Genomic DNA, 26,563 nt, shown 5'->3' with positions numbered 1-26,563 from the left:
GTGTAGCATTCCTGGTCAGGTTAGATCAATTGAAAGTGTCTGAGAGAAATTACTGAGAGGTGAACAATAGGCAAGCATAATAGAGAGGCAGTAGAAAAGAAAAAAGAAAAAGAGGAAAGAGGAGGAAAGCAAAAAAAATTATCTGAATATAATTATATTTGCATATATATATGTACATACATGTAAATTCAACAAGGAAGCAGATGGACTTTGGGCCAGTACTTGATTAAATCTTACCTCAGTATAAGAATGATTTGTTATAATAATGTGGCACTGTATGATGCTCACTTTCACGACATGATTGCTCAAGACAAAATGGGTGCATAAGCAAATGTGTTGAAGAAAGTTGATGGTGTCTGGCTATTAAAAAATGTAGCATCTTGGGTCTTAAGGGTTTGTAGTCAAACAAGTGGCCATTGAGTAGGGAAGCAACAAAGCCCACATGGAAGAAGCACACCAGCCTGTGTGAACATGAGGTCTTGACAGGAATAGGTATCAGAAGTTCAAAAACAAACAACCAAATGGATATGAAGAAGCATGGACAAAGTGGAGACCCCAAGCCCACAAGCAATACGATTGGACAGACCCTAATAGAGGGGCCACATGTGTGTGGGGTGGAGTGGGGTGGGATGAGAAATGCAGGCCTCAATATAGCACAATGAAACTCATAACTATCCTCTGGTTCTTTAATATTTCCTCCCCTTAGTACTAAGGCACATGTTTCACCTCCTTAGTACTGTTAGGCCTACATATGTTTCACCTCCTTAGTACTGTTAGGCCTACATATGTTCAGGTGTGTAAGTAAGATTGTTCTATGCAGGAATGCCAGGATGGATGACCCTACAGAAACAGCAATGGGAGTAGTGATTCCCTGAGGATATGAGAAGATGGGGCATGGGGGGCAGAGGGGAAGTGGGGAACAGAGAGCAATGATGACTGAATAACTTCACTCAAGGGGAGTGAAGAACAGAATTGCCGGTGAATATATATAATAGACTATTAATAATATATAACAATAACAACAAGGGTTCCTGGGGGAAAGGTGAGGGAGGGGATAGAGGGGAGATGATATCAAAGAGTTTGTGTTAGTCTGGGTAGACTAGACAAACAAATCCATAGAAACTCATATGTGCATCAGAGAAAGCTTTACATAAAGGGTAATTGTACATTAAGAAGGCATCCCAACCCCACTTCTGGTACTGTAATGTGTTATTCCAGGTAGACTAGAGAAGCAAATTTAAGGAGGCTCATATGTGAATAAGAAAAAGGTTTAAAAAAAAAAAAAAAGAAAGAAAAAGGTTTATATACAAGAGCAATTGAACACTGAGAAAACATCCCAGCCCAGTCCAGATCAAGTCCATAAGTACAATATTAGCCTATATATCTGATAGCAGTCTATAAAGTCCTCTTCAGACTCACAAAACACATGCATTGACACCGAATGCAGGAAGTTCACAGGCCAATGGCTTGTAAATCTTCTGGATCTAGTGGCATTGAAAACATCTCAGCTCTGGCTGGGGTCTCTATGGGGCTTCTCTGGCTCCAGAGGTCTGGTTGCATCAGGGTAGGCCCTTGTGGTTCTCCTCAGGGATGTCTCCCAGGGAGTCAGCCTTGTCAGTAGAGAGTCTCCAAGGGAAAGAGCTGTGAAAGAGACTGTTTCCTGACCCTAATGAGGAAATAATGCTGGAGTTCCCAGAATTATCAGGAGAAGACCATGCCTACACAGAGGCCTCATTGGCAGACTAGATAAACAGATTAGATTCTACCCCTTCACTCCTAATCCTCTCAAATCCCAAATCGACACCAGATTATGTAACTACCATAGATTCAAGAAGAAAGAAAATGTTTTGAAACTGATTGTAATTGCAATTGTACAATTATGGAATTACGGAATGTTATGACAACTGTAAGAGTTCCTAATAAAATGAGGAATTAAAAAAAAAAAGCCAATTTACTTAGTCATACAGAAGTCCCTTAGAAGAGACTGTATCTGTGACTCAAGGACTCCCTCCGCCATTGCAGCAAAAGTGAGACATAGAGAAAGATGGTCTAGGAAATACAATATCTATATAGGAGGAGCCTCATTCTTAATAGACTATATCCCTGAAGCATACACAGGGGACTCATGAGTTTCTTAAGACTGCTATATCAGCAAAAACCATTGCCAGTTTAGGCTGAAAAGTACAGTGAAAAAATTGAAATAAAAACTGTTGAACTTGCTAAATGCTATAGTCAGGAACTGAGCTCATAAAATGACTCTGCTGTAAACATGTGGCACCAATCCTGGAAAAGGAATAATGGGCTGGAAGTGGAACACTGAACTCAGACAAGGGAGCCTCAAGTCACAGGGGATGATTCTCAAGACTAGAATGAAGTTTATTCTCCTGGATTTCTAAATTGCTTGGGGGACAGATACCTGTTTTTTTGTTTTGTTTTGGTTTGGTTTGGTTTTCCCCTCCTATTCTCTCCAATATTAAATATCCAGAACCATTACCCTGTTTGGACATATACCCTGGAATTTACTAATTCCAAAGTTAAGTGATTTAAATGATGTCATTTGGGACTAAGAGCCAATAAAACTTAGATACGAGTTTACATTTGAGTTTATAATACAATGGACTGAGATGTCTAGAGACCTTGGGATGAGGTGGATATATATTTTGTATACAAACACACATGAATTTGGGGTGACAGAGATCGCAATGCTGTAGACTAGCAATTCTCAACCTGTGGGTTGAGTCCCCTTTGGGGATTGAATTACCCTTTAACAGGGGTTGCCTGATTCAGAACAGTAGCAAAATTATAGTTATAAAGTAGCAACAAAAATAATTTTATGGTTGTGGGGTCACCACAACATGAGGAATTGTATTAAAGGGTCATGGTATTAGGAAGGTTGAGCACCACTATTATAGACTGAATATTGGTGACTCAACGATTTCCACCTCTTAATCCATGGAATATGTAAATATGCTACTTGGTATAAGATTGCCTTGGTATGAGATACTTGGTATAAGATACTTGGTATGAGATACTTTTCAGACGTGATTAGGTCAAGCTAATTAAGATAGAGAAAGTATTTGGAATTATCTGGATGGGCCTTCTGTAATAACAAGAGTACACATCAGGAGGCAGACAAGGGTCAGCGTCAGAGAGGACATGTGACTATGAAACTAAAGATCAGAGAAAGAGATTTGAAGATGCCGCACTTCTGGCTTTAAAAATGGAAAGAAGCAACAACAATAACCCCCCCCCCCCCCAAATCAGGAACTATAGGTAGCATCCAGAAGCTGCAAAAAGCAAGGAAACATACTGTCACGTAAAGCTCTCAGAAAAAATAGTACTATAACCATGCCAAAGCATTCATAGTAGGAGTGGCTATATCTAAAGTTCTAGAATAATCATTTTTTGTTACACAGGCCACCACGTTAAGGCCCTGAGGTGGTGTAAACCATTGGTACACAGCTACAAAACTGAAGTTAGCAGTTCAAAGCAGCAACACAAAAGAAAAAATCTGACAATCTGCTTAAGACAAAAGCAAGAAGGCTTTACTGGGCAGTTCTCCTCTAATACACAAGTGACATGGTCAGATTTGACTAGCAACAAAATCAAATCACTAAATTAATTAAATATGCCATAGTAATAATAAGAAATAAATGCAATACTTCTACTTAAGTTAGTACAATAGTTTGCTACAAATACTTCATGTAATAGTAAATGCTAGGAATGTCATAGAATATACTTCAGAAGGTACTGAAAATTAACATTTAAAATGTAAATATTCATATATATATTCTAATGAAAGCCATCTCATGGAAATGTAACATCACTAAGTAGAGCATCTCCTCTTTCCAACAAGACAGGTTCTGCTTTGTAAAAAATAATTCAGCAAATATTCTTTGCTCTTAAGTATTCAATACAAAGTTCTTCCTAACTATGCATTAGCGTTTGAAAGTAAGTGAGGACCGGTTTATTTAGACTTTGAATCCATTACTGCAAATGAGGGCCCCCTTCACCAACGCCCCTCTCTTCAATTTTCTCATCAACTTAAATTCAAATATCACACAGATGGTTTTTAAATGGTACTTCAGCTCTTACAGGTCAATGAAATTTTCCATAATTCAGGTGACAAAACATATTTAGTCATCAGCATATGACATAATTAATTCCTTTTAAGGATTCCTAAGTTCCTTGGAAAGTTGTGATGCAATCAAGATAGAAACATTTAAATGCAAAAAACAAAAATTACAGTTGAAAGTGTTTCAAAGCATTCCTTACCTGTGTAACAAGTGGCTCCAACAGCCTCTCTACGGTTAAAGTCCGGATTTCCAAGCTTTTGGGGTCCCATTTCAAGATGATGGGTGACGTTGCCGAAGTCATGCTCCCTATGGGAAAATAAACATTAGCCCTTAGAAATCAACATAAATGAAATAAACTCTTATTTGGGGGTGGAGTGGCACAAATTGTATAAACCACTGAAATTTATAACAGAAGAAATCTGTCTGGTTCAACATCACAGAGCTTGAAATGGGGGAAGCTACACCAGAACTGGGCAGGTGGCAATGTCGACGTCAGAACAAAGAGCAATGGGCTCACTCCTGAGAGTCTGTGAATTAGGAAAACCCTTGAAACCTATTTGCCACTGCAATATTTCATTCACTAGCATTTAGTGCATGTATAGCTATCTGCTGCAGGCTAAAGAAAGACCCTACCCTCAAGTAGCTTATAGAGTCACAGCACCGTATGGTGTGAAGACAGAAACAGACAAGTGAGCCAGCCATTATGCCCCAGTATGATACTTGGAGTTATCAAACATATAGACAGAACTATGGGGCCATGATTATATGAATTGATTCGATAGCATAGGCTTTTATGGGGGAACTGAGAAAAGAAAAGTAAGATCAGTTTGGAGGTGCCCAGCAAAGGCTGCCACAATGCACTATAAATCCATCATGATCACCAGAGGCGGGGCCTCAACACTTAAAAGGCGATTTTGTTTCCTTCACACCATAAATGACCAAGGAGGATATGATCTACCCCGGAGTAGCAGCTTCATTTTCTTAAGTAGCAGACATCTTGCACAATGAATGCCTAGGGTTCGGAAAATTAGCTTGCTGCTATTTACACGCTCTCTGATTACTCGCTGCATTTCCATCCTCATCCCATAACATCAGTGCCTGATAGGTTATTTATCTCATTTTAAACCAACCCTCTCCTACCTAAGACCACTGATAGGCTGGTAGCAAATTCCTACATTTCAAGCACAAAATATGGTCTTGCTCTCAAAGGAATTAATCAGACATTCTCCCAGGTGTGTGCTTTTCATGGAGAAATTGACTACTGCTTGCTGAACATATTTTGACATTTAACCACTGGACAAGGAACCTTTGATTGTACGAACTGACTCTGAACCATTCGTCCTAATGCCACCATAAATCATACTGCTGAGGGCTGTTCACTTCTTTTGAATCAATGTCCCCACTCAATCCCATCCTTATAAATCAATGGTTATTTCTATTAGAATTAACAAGAAAGAAGGACTATCACAACAGGCACTGGTAGCAGCAAGTCTCTTTACTGCCCTGCTACAGCCAATCCTTTTGCAAATAGACTATGCAATTTGTTTCTGCAGAGAGAAAGAAAGCAAAAAACCAAAGATCCAGTATTTTATGGTTAAGTTAAATGCTGGTATTTTAACTCTCCCCACATGCTGTGTTTTAAGTAAAGTGAGCATTACGATCCAACCATACAGACGGATTTAGATTTAGGTTCCTTCACAACAATAGTTGGCACCGATATGCTGCCCGTCCTCCAAGAACCTGCAAACACAGCACACTGTTCCCATTCACACTCCCAACTGCCAGAGCACAGCTCCGCACACACGGGCTCCTGCTGCTCGGCAGTCCCATCCCATCCTGTGGAAGGCTAGCAAGGCTTTCCACACACACTAGCAGGCCGTCATCTCAGGTGAGGCCAAGCGGATGCCCGAACTTATCTTGGTCCAATATGCCTGAAACTGTTGTTGATGTCTCCAAAGAAGTTCCCTAAGAAGGGTTGTCAAGCTCTGGGAAAATAAGGAATGGTGTGATAATGATCAGGAATGAGGAGGTCCCATAGGGAAGTCAGATAACTAGTAGCATGCATTGACCTCAGGTTGTTTCCCACAGGTACTGAACAGAGCTGCTCCATTAGTTTCCACAGCTGTGACTTTTCAGGAGCAGTTCGCTAGCCCTTCCTTCAGAAGGACCTCCGGGAGGATTCAAACCATGAACCTTCTAGTTAGTAGTCAAATGTTTAACTGTTTGCATCATTCAGGAAACCAGGTAAGTAGCAATGAGGTCATTTTATGAACTGGGATTGTAAGGAAACATCCAAATAGGGAATCTTAACCTTTGGAAAAGAAACCCAACACACAGCCTCAATCCTCAGTCCAGAGCACCCCTCCCCCCATTCCAGACTCCCTTCCTCATTTAGTAACAGCCCCATCTACACTAGCAAGCCCTGCCTAATCCACTTCTGTGACCTTGCTCCCCACTGTGATCTTTCTGATGCAGATAAAGTATAAAATGTCCACCATCATTCAAGGCCCAAATCTTTGGGAATGGTAGTTCCTGGGGTCACCCGCTAATACATTATTCCTCTTTCAAGTTCTCCAAGATGCCCCGATGCCCCGTCATTCCGAGTCATGGTTTTGCTTTGACAGTATGACAGGGCATGTTTCCGCGTATCCGCTGGTCAAACAAGAATGTACACACAATCTTCTGTGGATGCTCCAAATGAATAATTTTAAAACAAAACAAAAGTCCTTCACAAATGCTAGGGTTTAAAATATATATAGGGTGGCTGCAGCAGAGACACCAATCCACAGGCATTTACCAGAGCTGGGAAGTCACCCTTTGAACAAAGACCACTGACTGAGCCCAGCGCAGACATATACAAATCCCTGATTTCTGAAGGTCACAGGGACCTCCTAAATCTAAATCAAAGGCCTTCTAATGAAAGGAGGAGAACTGGCACACGGATTACTTGACTTCATATTCCTTTAGGGATCAATCTTCTTTTCAGTCACTTCTTGTGAGAGAGATAAAATTGAATAGCACAATCAAGGAACAGTTACATGGTATTAATTTGTTGAAGGGGGGGAACCTAGTCATAGAAACTTTAAATGTTATTTTCCAAGGATGCTGATCTCAGACTAAACTAGTCACTAAACGAATTGGACTAAACTAGTTCCCCGGTTTCTTTTCACCCCTTAATTCAATAGTTACTTCCGCAAAATCAAGTTGGCGGAGCACTGCCAAAGGAGTGTCTCAAAACCCAGGAGGTTGATATATGAATGTACCGTTGAATTACCCCACAGGAGGATCTTAGCTTTAAATCAGTGACTGACTTAAAAAAAAATCAGAGCAAGGTAAGAATTTTCTCTAGTGGCAATTTTCTTGAGCTAATGTAATCCTTGCAATCTGCTGTCTCTAGAAGTGTTTTTGTTCCGCTATTTTTGGTAAATGCTATTGCTTTCTGCTATATGAACTATTTGAAATATATCCTTGTGAAAACCACCCATCAATTGGATTTGCATAAAAATAGAAAAATACCTTCCATTCTAGCTGGTGATCATAATCATAGTCATCTAGAGTCACCTATTGATGTGATCTACTTCCAGTGTTCTAGTAAAATATAAATAAGGACAGGATAGAGAAAAGCAGGCGGGCGTCCTTTGGAGCAAAGGAAAAAAGGCAACTGTGGTCCATAAATATGTATGTACCCCCACTTACACCATTCCAGCCCAGGACTCCTCCTCCCTAAAAGACCACCATTCTCCCAATTGAGAAAGTATTTCACTTCTCTTTCAATATTTATAAATTACAAAAGGAAACAAAACAAAACAAGCACCATGTGCTTGACTTCATTGGAACGGTAGACTAGATAACTGTTTAGTCAATATTTTTTCCGTCCTTCCTCTCCTATCCATGGCAAGAGAATTCTTTCTCACCCTATTAATATTGAGCATTGGCCAATGGAATGTAAAAGAAACATAATGTAAGAGAAAATGTGAAGCGTGATATCTAGACTGGGCTTGCCTTCCTGTTCCTTCTGCCATGAGAACCACCTGTAGCCCACTGCTTCGAAACAGAAGCAATAGACATGGAAAGACCCTGACTTCTGGCTGCAGCATAGCAGAGTCCTGAGGAGGGACATCTGGCTAGTCAAGCACCAACCAAGCCACGGATCAAGAAATAATGGTTGTTGTTTTTATGCCACTGAGTTTTCCATTTTTGTCATTTAACTTTTGCTTGATTTCAATCCTACAACCTAGTAATCATGTGTGGTTGGGCAAATTACTTACTTTTATGAGTCCTACTTTCTTCCAGTGAATAATTAACATAACTACTATTGGAAGAATTAAGTAACATAATGGATAGAAAATATACTAGCATTTCAGGAATTAATTTTTGTGATTGATATTACTATTTTCCCAAAACTATTATCAATATTTGTGCTGATTTTTGTGAGGAATAAGAAGATACTCATTAAAACAAGCCAACAAAGGCATATAGAATTACACTCCCCTGTGGAACACACAAACAGACTCAAATGAGAATACAAGAAAAATAAATCAGCTGTGTGGTCACTTGAAGAATGAAATGATATATCCCTCTCAATACTATGTATATGAGCCTATAGCAAATTTGATGCAGTCAATTATCTTCTTTTTCACACAAAAGAGCATATGTATAGGGAAAATATATTTCTCAATCATTTAAAATTTTTTAAAATTCGGTTTTCTTTGGTTGGGAGACCTAGAATACTGAGTGGATATAAGGAATGAGTAAAAACGGGATTAGGGATAATAAAAGGCAGTAAGCACTGTCTTCTTTCATATCGATGTCACAGTTTTACAAAGACCAACAGTCCATTCTGTATTAGAGCTTAAATGTTGAGCACCCCATTTTCAGAAGACTATGGATGACAGTGAAAGCCCCAAACCCACTTACAGAATCCACACAAGGACTAAGCCCCCATTGACTTATTTCTGATCAGAAGCCAAGGATGCAGATCATCTAGCCCCTGTGCAGAGTGCACCCCTCTCCAGACAGTCTCTCTTGGGGGCTTGCTTGGAGTGGCCTGGATGGAGATCACCAGACTGAGGACAGTACTGAGGGTTGCAAAATCATGAGACTGTCCTCTCAGCCCTGCCCTGACTGCCTTAGTAGGAAGGTCCCAAATCAATCATGTAAGCTTTTCTATCTAATATAATGCATGTGTCCCAATCTGTTCCCACGTCTGTAATCCCACCTATAACTGTGATGTACTAATTTGCCACCAATCACAAATTTGTAACAATTGCTTTTGTTCAATGCTTTATTTAACTAGCCTCTTGGCTGTGAATCCTTGGGCACCATTATGACCTCGTGATAATGGCCGCCTTTATTTGGATGCTGAGTTTTTGTCTTTGTCCCCTTTCAGACTTAACACACGTTCTCGTTAATTACATTTGAGAGTGGGATCTCTTTCGTACTCTAAAGGATCTCTTAGCAATTTATTTAATTCCTGGCAAGATTTTCTTCTTGAAAAAGTATCAAAAATCGGTGAAAGCTTGTACTATAACAGCTTTGGTCATTTCAGACCCTCTCTACAGTAGTGCCACGTGTGGGCAGCTATTTGTTACTCACAACAGACTAAGGAAAAGCTGACGAAAGGATGTCTGAAGGAGACACGCCTCCCAATGAGTATCCCGTGGTTAACTGTATTGTTTCCTTAGACAGTGGCCTTATATATTGAAAATGTTCAGAGATTGATTACCCCAAGAAACACCCTCTAATGGTAGATACAAACTTGCAGTGCACAATTCACTGTAGAATTTCCTCGCCCTAGATACAACGGAGAGGTCTATAAAACTCTCTGCTATATCACTCTAGGTACTCAAGTATCTTTCTACTGATGTTTTGCAAAGCATTGTCCCAGAATGCTTCCGAGTGGTCTGAGGCCAAATCTATTTTCTCTCCATAGGACTTTAGCTTCACCTTAATAAGGAGGCTCTAATACCACATTACATTCTACAAGAGATAGATAACATGTAAAAGAAGTATCATAATACTCAGATTACAGGAGAATTTGAATCGATAGATTCTGAAGAAGTTCATAGCTGATAATCGGGACAGTCACTTTTCTCCAACCATTTGTAAGTCAGTTATTTAACCTTGATACATTTCTGATTCCTCATTCATATAAAAAGGATTTGGTCGATGAATTTGTTCTGAGAAGCACTGAAGTAGATGCATGTGCACAACTCACGGATTTTCTTTGTTGTTAGTGTATCTACACATTATCTCCCTGGCCAGTTCAAGACAGCCACTGGGGCAGGGCATGACAAGGTACTTAAAATGCAGGTTATGCTGAGAAAAGGAGAGACAGGGAAGAAACAGACTTTTATAAATGTCTTCAGTATTTCAAGAATTGAAGCTGGAAACCTAATAACGCTGTTGAAGGAACTGATAACTATTATTATCTCCTGGTTAGTGATGGGGGAAGCTGAGGCATACAACTGTTAACAAGGCGATCCAAAGCCACACATTTTAACCCAAACTACTTGAGTCAGAGTCTATGTTCATAATCACAATGCTTCACTCTGTTGTAAAAAAAAAAACAAAAAACCCAAAACTTTGATTTCTGCAAGCAAGACTGTGCCTCTTCATTCTGGGGAGTGGAAAGTAAGAGAGGGGAGAACACAAAACATTGTTCCATGCACACGGCACTAACTTGCAGCGCTCTGATACACATGCGGGCTCATGTGGCTGCACTTCCAGGGGATGCAGGCAGGTCCTGAGTTCAGTGTTCTGGAGCCGTCTGTTTTTCCCATATGGAACAATAAGATCATAAACATGAGGCTGGGTCAGGAAGAGAGAAACATGACCCTGGCCAACACAAGGAAAAGAACCACTCACAAGTTACAGCGATCACCACGGTGGGGAGGCAGAATTTTTGCCTCATGACCTTGTTCCCTTATATTATGCTCAGGAAGATGTTATATTTGCAAAGAGGGTTTTGCAAATGTCATTACATTTACTAATCAGTGGAATTTAAAAGGCAGAGATTATCCTGGATTATCAGAATGGGCATGATATAATCACATAAACCCTTAAAATTACAACTTTCTTCCTGCCAAGGCTAGAAGCAGAAGACATAAGCAGGTGGAGGAAGAGCACATGAGATGATATTCCCAAGGAGAAGGTAGAGAGACTGGGAGCGAGTCAGAGATGCGACTCACTTCTGTTAAAGGAAGGCAAGTGAAGAACACAGAAGGTATATGAGCAGTCTCTGAAAGCAAAGAGCGGCCCTCCCTCAGCTAAAAGTCAACAGGGAAATGGGGGAATTCAGTCCCACACCCACAAAGATCCGCCTTTGGCCAACAACGTCAATCAGGGTGGAAGTGGATTATCTCCAGTCCAAGAAAGCAGAAACCAATACCCCAGAGTTCAGCCTTGAGAGATACGAAGCATCGGATAATTTATTAAATGAAAATAATTCATGTAGGTCCACATGGACATCGGACTTTTAGAAACTGTGTGGTACAAAGCTCATGATGGGCTAAACTGCTAAATTGATACTATGTATATATTTAATGGCGGCAGTAGGCAAGGAATGGATGTTCCTATCACTCATCTGAATGACTTGCTCAGACACAAATGGTGGGAACCACCCTCAGAATTGCCACGTTAGTAGGTCTATGTTAGGCTTTGGGCCTTTTCCAGAGGCTACTGCTGCTAGAACAGTAAGCACACTTCGATAGCCAACGCTATAATCATAGACTCACCCCCCCACTGGATGCCAGCAAGAAAAGATGGGGCCTTACTACTAATAGTAATGCTACTGTTATTAATGCTATGAGTATGACTAAGTGCTTGTTATTGTTACAATTTATGAAAGATATTTATATTATTTTAGAGATGTCAGTGTCTTAAATGAATTATTGCCCATAAGAAAATGGAGTGCCATATCAGAACCACAAGTTGTTTTTCAAAAAACACATGCACCAACCTTCAGTCTCCCCAGGGGTCCTGATAGCTGCCTCAGGAGCCATGTTGATTGGAATTGGTGCTAGCACTGTGAGCATAATTGAAGACAGAAAGTAAGGAGGAGAGAGCCATATCCCTGAGTGTGTGCTCCTTGAAGGCAGAAATACAATTTTCTTAAAAAAAAGTGAATTTAAAATATTTTTCCCCACAAAGATGGAATTTCCTGTTTAATGAGTTTTAATTAGTTTAACTAAAAACTTAAGACTCACTACCAATGAGTTGGAATGAACTCAAAGTGACCCTATAAGACAGGGTAGAACTTCCCCTTTTGGTTACAAGACTTCATGAGCTTAGACAGCCTTATCGTTCTCCAAAAGAGCAGCTAGTAAGTTCAAAGTGCTGATCACGTGGCTAGCAGCCCAGTGCTAAGTCTTCCAAATATGTTATCTGAAATATGGTAGCACAAGTAGCCTGTCATTAATAAAAGAGCATACTTCTAATGATCAGATACCCTGTTTTAAAAGGAGCTTTATTGTGGTTGTTTTCTCTGGAGTTAGGATGGCATGGAGATATTTATTTATTCATCATTGGCAGGAGTCAAAGATGAGAAACAAAAACAGAGAAGGCAGTCGTATGATAATCTTTCCTATGCCCCTAACTCCCATGGAAATGCAAAGGGAGTTAAGAAGGTTTGTAGAAAAATTCCACTACCTTTTAATTCCCCTTTTCTGTGAATTTTTTGAAGCCCCTTGTATACTATAGTACGCAGAACCCGATCAAAACAAGGAAGGAAATGAAACACTCTTCCTAATGGTACCATGTGTATAGCAAGAGCCTAATGGTTTACCTATGGGAAACTCCAATTTCTCATTTGTCTCCCCTAAGACTGGTCTATTTAATATCAGTTCTTCTTACTTTGATTACAAGGAGGCAACCTATTGCCCAGCACTGTCCTCTACATCATTCTTCCAAGCTCGGACTCAGTGAATAGAAAAGTAATCCCAGATGCAGGTTGCTGCTGAAAATCTGGGATCCCTCATCATTTTCATTCAAATTTGAATCTATAACTCCCAATCACTCAACGCCACCACTCACATCAACTTTCTAGCGCAGGGTAGTACTACTTTTGTGGGTTTCAGATACTTTTACTATCAACCGGAGGAGAAAGCCTCATCTTTTCCCCACCGAATGCCTGGTGGTTTCTAACTGCTGACTTTACAGTTAGCAGCCCAGTGTTCTGACTTCCAGCTACCCTGTGAAACCATCAGTGGAAGGCAAGGGAGGGGAATGGCCGCCCTGCTGCTGTCAGAGAGAAGTTATACACACCCTTAAGTATTACAGTATCTGCACGAGCTCTATTAAACTGGCACCTTTCTATAAAACATTCAAAGAAACATTTCTGAACAAAAAAATCACTCAAATAATTTCAAAAGGCTGTAATAGCACTTTAGTTTTAAGTATAAATGCCTACTGAAGGATATTTTAATAATATTAAGGAAAAACATTAAATCAAAATCAAGTATTACATATTCTTCAGAGCCTCTTTGTCCTCCTACCCAAATAAACACAGCCTCACCAAAAGGAAGTCTATGGAGAAAGGTCTCAGCCTCCAGACTTCTAGCCTGACAAATCAAAACTACAATACCCAGCCTACAGTTTGCTGATTAAGAAGAAATTACCATGCCCATATAGGACTGAAATGGGTTTATATATATGCACAAGAGCATACTGATAAAATTTAAGTTTAAATACCAACTTGATATAAATTCACAACTCCTAAGTATGCTAACAGAAATCAATATTTGAAATTAAAAATGAAAGTTATCATCTGTCAAATTAATTTCCTGGCTTTTCACTATATTCATAGCCTCATCATTTAAATTCATTTTGGAAGTATGAACAAACTCAATTTATACCTACATTTTGTTTGTTTACTGTTTGTGTGTCAATATATGTGAAATCTTGGTAGGTAACTCTTACTCTATAAGTGATGTTAAATATTCAAGTCCCAACAATAAACAAACATTTTCCTAAAAATAGATACTTGAAAAAAGATTTTCTTCTTCTTCTTTTTTAATTGCAATTGAGATTTGGGAAATCAATTCCAGAACATCAGATCTATTATATATTTCTTACTTAAAATAACATATTCTGAGGCATTACCTTTACCAAATTACCAAAGTAACTTCCAATTATTTAATAGAAATATGGTTTATTTGGAAATTAATCTATTCTCTATGAAACCTGATATAAATTAGGATTCCATGTACAATCCATGTGGAATTATACAAATCTAAACGTACAACATGAAAAGAGGTATGTCATTGCTAATATCATATGGATCTTGGCTTAAAGCAGAAAATACCAGGACTATACTTACCTATTTTTAATTAACTATAAAAAGGTATTTCAGTAAGCATTTAATAATTGTAAATAATTTTGAATGAAGGAAAATTCAAGAACACTTAATTTTATTCCTGAAGAACATGTATATAGACAAAGAGGCAGTTGTTCAAACAGAAGAGGTTATAATGCCTGGTTTCAAACAGGAAAGTTGCAACAGATGGATCCTTACATCTTAGTTATTAAAGATGTATGCAGAGAAAATATTCTGAGGAAATGGGTTATGGGAAGCAGAGCATGATATCAGGATTGGAGGATGACTCATGAATAGTTTTGATAGGCAGATAACGTAATCTTGCTTGATGAGAGTAAAAAGGAAATGAAACACTAATTGATGAAGATCAGACTACAGCCTTCTGAAGATTATCCCTAAACATAAAGAACACATAATTCCTAATAACTGGAGAATAAGTAATACTGTGATAAATGAAGGGGTGGTTGTGGAAACTGTATTTGTATAGGATTTCATTTTAATTGGATCACAATCAACACCTGTGAAAGCAGTAGTCAAGAAATCAAAGAATAGACTGTATTGGGCAAATCCACAGTAAAACAACCCTTTAAAGAGGAAGGATTATTAACAACCTATGTTGTGCAGGTAACATAGCCTTGCTTGCTAAAAGTACAAAGGGCTTGAAGCATGTGTTAGTCTGGGTAGACTAGAGAAACAAATCCAGGGATACTCATATGTGTATATAAGAAAGGGCTTTATATAAAGAGTAATTGTACATTAAGAAGGCATCCCAGCCCAGTCCAGATCAAGTTCATAATTCAGATTTTAGCCCATATGTCTGATACCAATCTATAAAGTCTTCTTCAGACTCACAAAACACATGCAATGACGCTGAATGCAGGATGATCACAAGCCAGTGGGTGGGAAGTCATGTGGATCCAGTAGCGTTGTAAGCATCTCAGTGCTGGCAGGGGACTCCATGTGGCTCCTACAGATCAGGGCACTAGCATAGTTCCATGTGTCTTGTGAGCTGCAATATTTCCCAGGGAGTGATCGAGCATCCAGCTTCCAGTGAGCTATTTATCTCCTTAGAGACTCCAAATGAGGTCATCAAGCTATGACCTGATTGACAGGCTAGACTCCACCCCTTCACTCTTAATCCTCAAATTGACAGCAGATTATGTAACTACCACAAAGCACTTGCTGATGAAGATCAAAGGTTACAGCTTTTAGCATGCATTACAGCACAATGTAAAGAAGATCCAAATCCTTGCAACTGGACCAATATGAAACATCATGATAAATGAAGAAAATATTGAAATGGTCAAGGATTTCGTCTTGCTTAGATTCACAATTAATGTTCACGGAAGCATTAGTCAAGAGATCAAAGGACACTTTGCATTGGGAAAATCAGCTGCACAAGACCTCCTTAAAGTGTTCAGGAACAAAAATGTTACTAGGAGGATTATGGTGAGCCTGACTTGGTCATAGTATTTTCAGTTGTCTCGTATGTTCATGAATATTGGACATTGAATAAGAGTGCCTGAAGAAGAATCAATTTGTTGGAATTACGGTGCTAGTCAAGAATATTGAAGGCACCATGGACTGCCAAGTGGACAAAGAAATCTGTCTCGAAAGAAGTACAGCCAGAATGTTCCCTAGAAGCAAAGATGATCACACTTCATCTCAACACTTCGCACATGCCAGGAAAGACCAGTCCCTGGAGAGGAACTTGATGCTTGGTAAAGTACAAAGGCAGTGAAAAAAGAGAGCGGCACTCAACAAAGTGGATTGACACAGTGGCAGTCTTTTGTCCTGTTGTACATAGGGTCACTAGGTGTCATAACTGGCTGGTGACAACTGACAACAACATGGACATTTAGAATGACTGTTATATCATATTCCACTTAAAGGCAAATTGTATTGTTTTACTTTGAATTGTTTTCTGTAACTGTCCCTTTTCTAATACAGTCAGAGGCAGGGATTCTGAAGCCTTAGCAATGGTTAGCACTGCTGGGCATGTACACTAAATGTCTCAAGTAGCTTCATTTTGCCTCTCACAATAAAAAAACAAACTACAGTGAACATGCAATAGCAATGCTCTTCTGCAGAGTGAAGATTATGGACTTCAGAATGCACCACCTTGAAGACCACTTACCATGAAAAACAAAGCACAAAGGGTTGTCAGTCTGATTGTTTTTTGTTGTTTTTTTCTTTCTTTCTCTCTCTCTCTATCTCTGTCTCTCTTTCTTTTTTGGTCTAAGAATCTATTCTGTATTCCAGAAGAGGTGTCAAATCCTCTGCTCTCTAAGCTACTTCTCTCTCTCCCACTTATTGATTCCTCTATTCTTTTATTCATGACGTATGTACTAACTGCCCGCTTTGCCCAAGATACAAGCAGGTGCTCTGGGAAGCAACAAGATTAATCAGATTTGCCTGACTTTGATGGGCAAGAAGGGGCTTGCCATCATTCATCACACTGCATGCAGGAATCAGTCACCCACAGCAGAGTGCTCAGCTGGGGAAGGACTTCAGCATCACCATCACCATTATATCCGTCCATTTCAGCAGGGCACTCAGGGTCAGGAGGCAGAGAGGTAATCAACAGCCTCTCCAAGTTTTGAATGGTAGGCCAAAAATGGCCTGTCAGAGAAATATTGAGCAGTTTGTACAACAGCATAATGAGGACATAATCAAAGCCCTTTGGAACTGTTGCCAGAAAAAAAATTGCCTGCAATGAAAACGGGCAAGATTATGATGCAGAGACCAGGATGCAAAAATTGAATGACAAAGTAATCATAATAAGAAGGTCTGATTTTTAAATGTGCAGGTAATTGGCTAAGAGCTATTCTAAACTGTTTGATGATTATAAGACTACTTACCTAGTAATTAAGGAGTTTTATTTTTTATAGCTTTTTAAAAATGAGTTGTTGAAAAAGTCAAAGTTAAACACATACATATGCTGGTGACTTAATAAGAAATGAAGTCACAGAACTTGGTGGGAAAATAAATGTATCCTTGCTTCTGACAGTTTTCTAGACCTTAAATTGGCTTGTTCACTTAGCCTAACAGACACTGCTGTGCCTATGACGGCACACACAGTCATGGGAGATCATTCTCCTGCCTGTGTTAGCCTTGCTCCTTCAAATTGAATTAAGAGACTTGAAAGGTCATAACACATTGTAGAGATTATATTTGCTTAGAAGTCTTTTACTGTGAGGATTGATATTTCAGCACGAGTCGTACTCAGCATATATGCCCCCTGGTAAATCACCTTATTAGACTTGTTGATATACAAAATCACATATGAGGAAAATAAACAACAACCCAGCTTTCCTTCTGGTCATTTGTAGCATTTCATTTTGTGTTTCTGAGCCAAAAAAGAACCCCCAGTGATTTGTTTCTGTAAATACCAAGCTAAATGTACCACGGCATTTAGGGAATGCAAATGAAACTCCATTAAATCTGCACAATTCAAGACAGTAATCCTTTTCATTTTGTTCATGATAATTATATTTTACAACAAAAGCTGCATCAAATATTCTTGGCCACAGGGCACAATTCACTATCTTTATTAGCTTTTCTTATCATCCAGTCCTCTTGTGCTGGTAAAAGGTCCACCCTCGATTATTAGAGTGGCCAAAGTGTCTAAGAAAGTGGTCCAAGAGGGGGCTCAAACACTTGCTGAGGGATCACTCTGGACACCTCCTGCGCAGGCACATTACATCTATCAGTAACATAATCTTCACACTGCTTTGAGACCAATATGTGAGCATCCCAGTTTTCCAAGGGCACTAAATAAAGCACAAATCTGCCAAGTCCTTTTCTCAAAGCCGAGGACTGTGGTTGCTGCTAGTTCTGAATTGCCAGCAAGTCAACTCTGACTCAGTGAAACTCTCTGTGTACAGATAACCGCTCCTTACACATCCTAAGGCTGTGACCTTGGAATCAGATCACCAGGCCTGTCCTCCAAGGCTTCTGGGTAGGTTCAAATAGCCTACCTTTGAGCCACCAGTCAAGCTCTGAACCATTTGTACCACCTGGGAACTTCAGGTGAATGCAATCCAAATTTGGACAAACTTCATGCAGCGTCCTATATTTTTATGGTTTCACCTCATTTTATTACATAGGGCATACATTTAGATGTAGATAATTATATTTGTATATATAAAAAGTCTATAAAGGTATGGGTCAAATATCTTAATAATAGTAAGGCTGGGTGGTAGGATTTATAGTGATTTAAAAATATTTACACATATATTATGTAGTTGTGATAAAACCATACATAAAAAGGCCTAAAAAGTTAATGAGAAAAAATGAAATTAAAATATAATAGACTTTTTTCACAAACTTCTAAAGTTCCCTCAAGATATGTGAGTGTGTAATATTATGATAAACTCTTATTCCTTACCTAATATATGTCTGTATACTATATATAAACATATATATCATCTAATATTGCTTACCTAATATGTGTGTGTGTGTGTGTGTGTGTGTGTGTGTGTGTGTGTGTACTCATTGCCATTGAGTTCATTTGGTTTCAACCCATAGCAACCCTATAGGACATCAGAGGGCTTTCATTGTGGATTTCCAAGAGTATTATGTGTATATAATATTTATATAATAGGACATCACACACATCCTGAAGCTGAAGCCTTGCCTTTCTCCTATGGAGCAGCTGGTGCATTTGAACGGCTAAGTTTGCAGTTAGCAGCCCAACACGCACCTTACGGTGTTACCAATGTTCCTTAATAGAATTAAAATCTATTTTTCCCATGAACTTTTTAAGTCTCCCCATAGAGTCCCTCTAAGCACCTCTCATCTGTCAGTTGATTTTAGTGTGGTGCCTAGTGTGTTGTTGTGATGATGGACAGTAGGCTATCAGTATTTCAAATATTAGCAGGGTTATCCATCATGGATAGTTTTCAGTGAAACTGCCAGACTAAGACACACTAGGATGGACACCATACACTTTACTTCTCAGAAAATTGGCCACACTTCCCTACAAAACAAGTGTAACTGAAAGTACTGTCATATCTCCAAACCTCCTGTTTTGTTACTAATGTCCAATCAATCACCTACGTTATGAAGACATACAAATGAACAATTCATGGATTGGAGTGCAATAAGATATCCTACACATGAATAAAATCCTTTGAGCAACAGTGTTACCATTTAATGAGATAACATTAATATAAAGAAAACTACCTTAAGCCCCATGGGAATGATATGTGATGTGCTACAATAAAATGATGATGATATCTCCAAATGAACCAGGGACATACAGAAACCATAGCTAAATGCACACATTTTGAGCTCTTGCTTGATTGTAGCCCTAATAGAGGAATAATTAGGTCTTGTGACATAGTCCTGCCTGGTATTCACCCACATGAGAAGATCATTGAAGATACAGATTCCCTATAAAAGTACAGTGAAGAAATCAGATGGTGCCTGGCTATCAGAAAAAAAATAGTGCCGGTGTCTTAATAGGGTCTTTAAGCCTTGTTTCAAAACAAGCAGTCATCTGATTGAGGAGTCAGCTAACTACATGCAGAGGAAGCACACCAGACTGTGTGATCCAAAGATTGTAAACAATAAGATCCAACACTGGAGGTGGTACCAGTACCAGTGCATAAATTCTAAATGACTAGCTGGTGGAATACTATGAATGACAGCGGAGCCCAAAATCCATTTGCAAGATCTCACTGTGGATTGAGTCCCCAGTGAATTCCCAGTGTCCATAGGCAAGGACTATGAAAAGCCCGAATGTCAGGCGAAGAGCATTGTAAAGTCATTCTTAGCAGCTGTCCTTGTAATGGAATGTGACACCTTACCATTAGCTCTCCCTTTGGGTCCACTTTGAATTTATCCTATACTTTTAATGTCTTTCTTACACTGGTATCTTTTTCGGTTGTTGGGTCCTTTTTGCTGTTGTTCTTAATCCTTGTATTGTTTTTCCAAATAGGGAAGCCAGGGTAGATTTATGAAGACAGTAACTAAAAATAATAATTACCTGGGGGCCCTAAAGAGGGGTGGGAAGAATGTGGGGAATCAATTCCAATGGATATAAGAATGAAGAAAATGTTTCACAGTTGGTGGTGGTAATGATTGAATTGTATGATGGATTAATTATAGCTCAATAATACTAATTGGGAAAAATAAATACAAATAAAACAACTTTCAATAGAAAACTTGCATGCCATTACTAGTCATCTTCAAGATGAGGTGAAGCTTCTTCCTTGCTTGTCTACTTATTTTTACTTTCCCTTTGGAATCATACTTAAGCTTCTTTTAATAACTTCCTCAGATCCATGCTTGCTCTCAGAGAACACCATGCTTCATTCTAAATCATGTTTCCAAATATATTTGACCCATTGCCCCCTTTTCAGGAAATATAAAACCTCAGCTGCCCCCACCCCCTGGCAATTGAAAACTATTGTACTGTATCCCATAATCCAGCATAAAATGTAGTCATCTACTTTGGGGAGCCCCGCGGGATCATTCCAGCACTCCCGCTACTGCCAACTAAAACCAAACAGCTTGAAAAGCTAAAGACACCCATTGCCATTGAGTTGATTTGGATTCACAGCTACCCTGTATGAAGACAGGGTAGAACTTTGCTTATGGGTTTCTGAGATTATATATCTTTCCTGAAGCAGACAGTCTTATGTTTCTCCCATGAAGCTGCGAGACAGCTGGAGGGATTGCAGTCCAGTTCATCAATCCCTATGCAACTACGGTTCCATGTCACTGTAATTTAATTCCAAATTAAATTAATGTGGTTCCAAATCACACTGCGATTTAATTGCTAATCTATTTATCCCCTTTACACAGGATAGAAGATTCTTGAGGACAGGAGTATGAATTTAGTATGTGTTTTGAGTAAGCACATGCATGAAGGGGCCACATTTCTCAGTACACAGAGTGGGGAGAGGAGAAACAAAGTAGATGTACTGAACAAATGTACCCATACGCACTAACAGTTCTTCAGAAGTCTCTGTGTAAAAGAGGTCTGTCTACTTATGGGTACTTGTTCAACTGCCTAAAGAGCTCAAATTCCAGAACTCCAGGAGAAAAAAAATTGGGCTTTGACTTACAGTCAACCTTATTGACAAGAAAAATGTATTCTGAGTAGGTATGAGATGATACAGTGAAGAAAACAGTGGTGCCATGATGGACTGAAGAAACTGGACAAAAACAGGAAAGTCAGGTTTTAGTTATATCTTCACTTGCCAGAACCCAAATGATTTTCGACAATTTGGTTCGCATTTTCGACAATTTGCAGTAGCTCCTTTATGCACGCAAAAGGACAAGGTACCGCACTGTGCTCCCCATGCCACCCAAAGAAATATTAGAGCCAGAGAACTTCTCAGTAGTCCTTTTCTACTTTTATGGTACAAAGCAGAAGACAAGCAATTCATGATTATAATTGGTTTTCTTAAGATGTTCCTTACGGTCTAAGAGGTATTCTTTGCTAAGTTTAAATACCTTCTTTTTTAATTGATGACCAAGGAACAGGTGGACACAGGCTCTGCATTACATCATCAGTTCTAGAGAGCGATCAGTTGTGACTAGTGGGCAAACTTAGGTCCATTCTTCTGACCAAATATAGGCACAAAGAAAATATTTCGACTACAAGGTTAACAAAGAGAAAGAAATTGCTTCAAATTTCACCAAAAATAAAGCAATTATCATGCCAAGGACTGCCTTTCATAAATATTTCCCTCAACAAATTTCTCAATGTCTCCTTTTCGTTTTTATTATCATAATCGCAATTCATTTGAATATGAGACACTCAGAGGTTTGCAGAAGGACCATAGCCCATAATTACCCTATACCCATTGCATGGAATCTTATCTCTTTACCATTTCCTGTTTTCAGTGTCGTTATGTGACCAAATTCTAGCAAATGAGATCTGAAGACAAGTCCATAGGACCCTCTCGGCAAAGTCTTCCTGCACAAAAGACAGAATTGCTTCAGTAGCTGTTGCACACTCATATAAAAAGAGTGTTTCACTAGACATGATACAATAATCTATAAAAATAAAGGAAATAATGACAACAGCTAAAATCCAGAGCAGAAGAAATGAAACCCTTTGATATTTTATGACAAAAATTCATTCAACTAGCCAACAATGAAACTACCCAACATTCAGAAACAATACCTTTCTATTGTTTAATATATTTTACTTTCATGGTTTCATGTTTGTTGCAATAAAAAATGATAAACAATTAATAATCATTTTTCCAGTAGCACAGCTTACAAGGTGTCCAAAAATGGTAAACTTCTGCTACATATGATTGATTACAGGGGTCAGAAAACTATGGCAGATAAATCTCTGCATTACATGTTTTGGTAAAGCAAAGTTTCATTGGACTAAAGCAAGACTTGTTCCACATATTTGTACCCATTCCAACGAGAAGTGACCCAACAGAATTCCCAAATTATAAAGCAATATCATTGATATTATACGCAAAATTGTGCTAAAGATTATCCCAAAACAGTTGCAGCAGTACATTAAAAGCGAGATGCCAGAAATTCAGGACCCCCAATTCAGAACAGGACATGGAACAAGGAATATCATTACCGATGTCAAATGGGCCTTGGCTGAAATCAGAGAAAGACCAGAAAGGCATTTACTTGTCTTTCATTGACTATGCCAAAGCATTTGACTGTGTGGATCATAAGAAACTATAGATTGTCTTGAGAAGAATGGGAATTCCAGAGCATATCATTGTGCTCATGTGGAACTTGAACATGGATCAAGAAGCAGTTGTGCAAATGGAACAAGGGAATTCTATGTGGTTTAAAATTAAGAAAGATTTACATTTGTGTTGTATCCTCGCATCATTATATTCAATCTAAATACTGATAAAAAATTAGACAAACTGGATTATATTATAAAGATCCAGGATTGTAGCCTTCAGTATGGATTATGACTGGCTTTAAAGAAGACCAAAATCTTCTCAACTAGACCAGTTGATAACAGCATAACTGGAAAAGGGTTGAAGGACTGAAGTTGTCAAACATTGTGTCTTGCTTGGATAAACAACCAAGGCTCATGGAAGCAGCAGCCAAGATCAAATAATAATTGGCATTGGGAAGCTCTACACACAAGACCTCTTTACAGTGTTTAAAATCAAAAATATTTCTCTGAAGACTAAGGTTACCTTCTCTAAACCATAGTCTTTCCAATTGTCTCAAATGTATTTGAAAGTTGGACATTGACCAAGGAAGACACTAGAAGAATGGATGCATTTGAATTATGGCTTTAGCAAGGAATATTGAAAGTACCATGGACTGTCAAAAGAATGAATACATCCAAAAAACAAAAAAAAAAAGAATGAATACATCCATCTTGGTAGCAGTACAGCCAGAATTCTCCTTAAAGGAAATGGTACCCAGACTTTGTCTCAATACTTTGTACATGTTGTCCGGATAGTCCAGGCCCCGGAGAAGGACACTATGCTTGGAAAAGCAGAGAGGTTGCAGAAAAGAAGGTGGCCCTGGACAAGGTGGATTTCAATGGCTGCAACCATGGGCTTAAACTAGAGCCTGTTTGTGAGGATGTCACAGGATTGGGAAGTTCTTAGTTCTGTTTTGGACAGAGAGTACAATGAGTATGAATTGATTTGACAATACCTAACAACTAAATGAATATGGTTGCTTTTATACTACAATGTCAGAGTGGAGTAGCTGCAAAAGTGTTATGCCCCCCAAAGTTCCAGATACTAAAACTTTACAGTTTGGTAAGCCATACCTGACCCTTTACAGGAAAAGTTTGCTGAGCACTATTCTAACCATATACATCTCACAGGGGGGACTAATAGCACCAAAGGGACATTTGCCAAGGTGTTTTGTAATAACGCAATGATTTTACAGTTCTATGTAAACATCCTGTTAAGTATCCTGCAATGGATAAAATGTCAGTACTGACTGTCTCCCTTGATACTGGTCACTCTATTACCTTTAATGTAAGTAGGTGTAATATCCTGCTCTGAATTAAGAAAAGAATTTTTTTATTGGGATATAAATATACCAAACAAAACATCCACCAATTCAAAAGTTTGTATATGCACAATTCAAGGGCACTGAGTATAATTGTCACATTGTACAGCCTTTATCCCTATCTTTTGCTTAATTGCATTACCACCATGAATGTCAAGTCAACGCACCCCCAGGCAAACACCCTCCTTCTTTTCCCCTTCCACCAGTGTTAACCGTGATGGGGTGGAATGTCTTAATATGACTCTTGTATCCAGAGACACCAGAGACCATGGTAACAGCAAAGAGCCATGCAGAGATCCAAAGCAGAATAATGGCAACCAGGAGATGGAACAAAGGAGCAGCAGCAAGCCCAGGAGACTGTGAGGAAAGGTGGCAAAAGCCAGGGACCATGTGGCTGAGATGCTGAGAGCATGAAGGAGACATGGTTGCTAGTTGAGGAGAGGTTTCTCTGTGGACCAAGGACTGGACCAGTCCTGATTTTAATGGCATAATTGACTGATTCTAGCTTGCAATCTAACCTATAAACTTCCATAATGAGCTCCCAGAATTAAGAGCATTATCTGAGACCTCAGTTGGGCCACCGTAGTGGATTATCAAATCCAGAAAACTATGTGATGGCAGGTGTCAGAGGATGAAGGGTAGAGGGGGGAAGCATGTCTAATGCTGGCCTCACAGGGCAATAAAGAACCAGAGGAGGTTAGATAGGGCTCCCTTCCATGTGGTTTTATCCATAACCAGTAATATGTTTTGGTTTTCACATATTTATTTCATATAACCGAGGTTCTTTTGGGACTGATGTTGGCCAGTTTTGTCCATGTGGTGGCCTGTAACAGGAACTTATTTCTCTCACTGGCTAAATAAGATTCAATTGGATAGTCATATAATTACCACATTTTGTTTATCCATTTATTTTTTATGAATATTTTTAGGTTATTTCTACTTTTATGGCTATTACAAAAAGTGCTACAGTGAATGCTGATGTCCAGGTGTCTGTTTGAATCCCTGCTTTTACTCCTTTGTAGTGTATATGCCTAAGATTCAGATGGGTAGGTAATTTGGTAGGTACATATCCAACTTTTTGTCTGAATAGTCAGATGGTTTTCCAATGTTGGTATACCATTTTGCATTCCCACCAACAAAGGATTTGTATTCATCTATCTTCATACCCTTTCAAATATTGCTTCATTTCTTGAATCATCAGCTAGTTCAAGGGTCATGGGGAGGCAAGTCATCATTGTTTTGCTGTAGATCTCCCTAATGGCTGAGGAAGGCCCTGCTGCTCCAGCTGTGAAGCACTTGGCTGGTAACTGAAAAGCCAAAACGCCAAACCCACCCCCAGAGTTCTATAGGAGAAAGGCATGGCAGGATGCTTGCATAGAGATTTAAAGGCTTAGAAACCCTATAGAGTAATCATATTCTGTCCACCAAGTCACTATGAATCAAAATTTAATTGATGGTAGAGGGTTAAATGACCAATACTATTGTGTGTCTTTTCACAAGCTTATTGACCAATGTAATACCTTCGTTGGTAAACTGTCCAAATACTTTGTTCATAATTTGATTGATTTGCTTGAATTTTATTTTATATGAGGCCTAATACCACAGCAATAAAGGTCTGGATGGTTTGTCTGCATAAGTAAACAGTAAACTGGAAGCACAGTACAAAGTGCATGATTGATCTTCATGATATAATTTTGATTAATTGAAGAAAATATATTTATCCTTGCTTTGGGAAATTTTTAAATGAGAATTTTATTTTAGAGACTTATTTAAATGTTAGCTGAACATTTTAAGTTGTGTTCTAAAATATAAGTGGGCTATGTACACAATTTTTATTGATGCATATTTTATACTCATGAATTTTTTAAATGCTTTCTACTGTCAAACTCGCAGAGCAGCAATAAGTTCTTTGGAGTTCCTTTATATGAAGCAATATTTTATAAATACATTCATTATAATTCCTATCTTAATAAAATTATATTAAAATACTTTATTGGAATGAATTATATTAATACCACTATGGAGATTTCAATTTGAAAGAGAGTACATGCATCTGAGATCATTGAAACAGTATAATAAAGAAATCCGAATGGCCAACAAACATATGAAAAAATGTTCCCGATCTTTAGCCATAAGAGAAATGCAAATTAAAACAACAATGAGGTACCACCTAACACCCACAAAG

The 26,563-nt window shown here is 38.8% G+C and overlaps 1 protein-coding gene across 3 annotated transcripts in view; it reads right to left on the bottom strand.

The window, feature by feature from the left end:
* CTNNA2 (catenin alpha 2) overlaps positions 1-26,563 on the bottom strand; it is a 1,370,089-nt gene that overhangs the window by 1,186,211 nt on the left and 157,315 nt on the right. For 2 of the 3 annotated variants that reach the window (XM_045283854.1, XM_004713853.3), the window contains exons 1-2: positions 7,593-7,614; positions 4,276-4,382 (exon numbers count right to left, since the gene is read on the bottom strand). In XM_045283854.1, coding sequence (XP_045139789.1) covers positions 4,276-4,382; positions 7,593-7,599 — 114 coding nt within the window. In that variant the 5' untranslated portion in view covers positions 7,600-7,614. Of the gene's footprint in view, positions 1-4,275; positions 4,383-7,592; positions 7,615-26,563 lie in introns of those variants that run through there. The other variant, XM_013007524.3, reaches the window with a different exon arrangement.

The sequence above is a fragment of the Echinops telfairi genome, unplaced genomic scaffold (genome assembly GCF_000313985.2).
Source record: "Echinops telfairi isolate 266 unplaced genomic scaffold, ASM31398v2 ScPeMD7_7467;HRSCAF=8505_1, whole genome shotgun sequence".
Lineage (NCBI taxonomy): Eukaryota > Metazoa > Chordata > Mammalia > Afrosoricida > Tenrecidae > Echinops > Echinops telfairi.
Note: the sequence above shows the minus strand (reverse complement) of the source record. Positions and strands in the feature narration are given on the sequence as shown.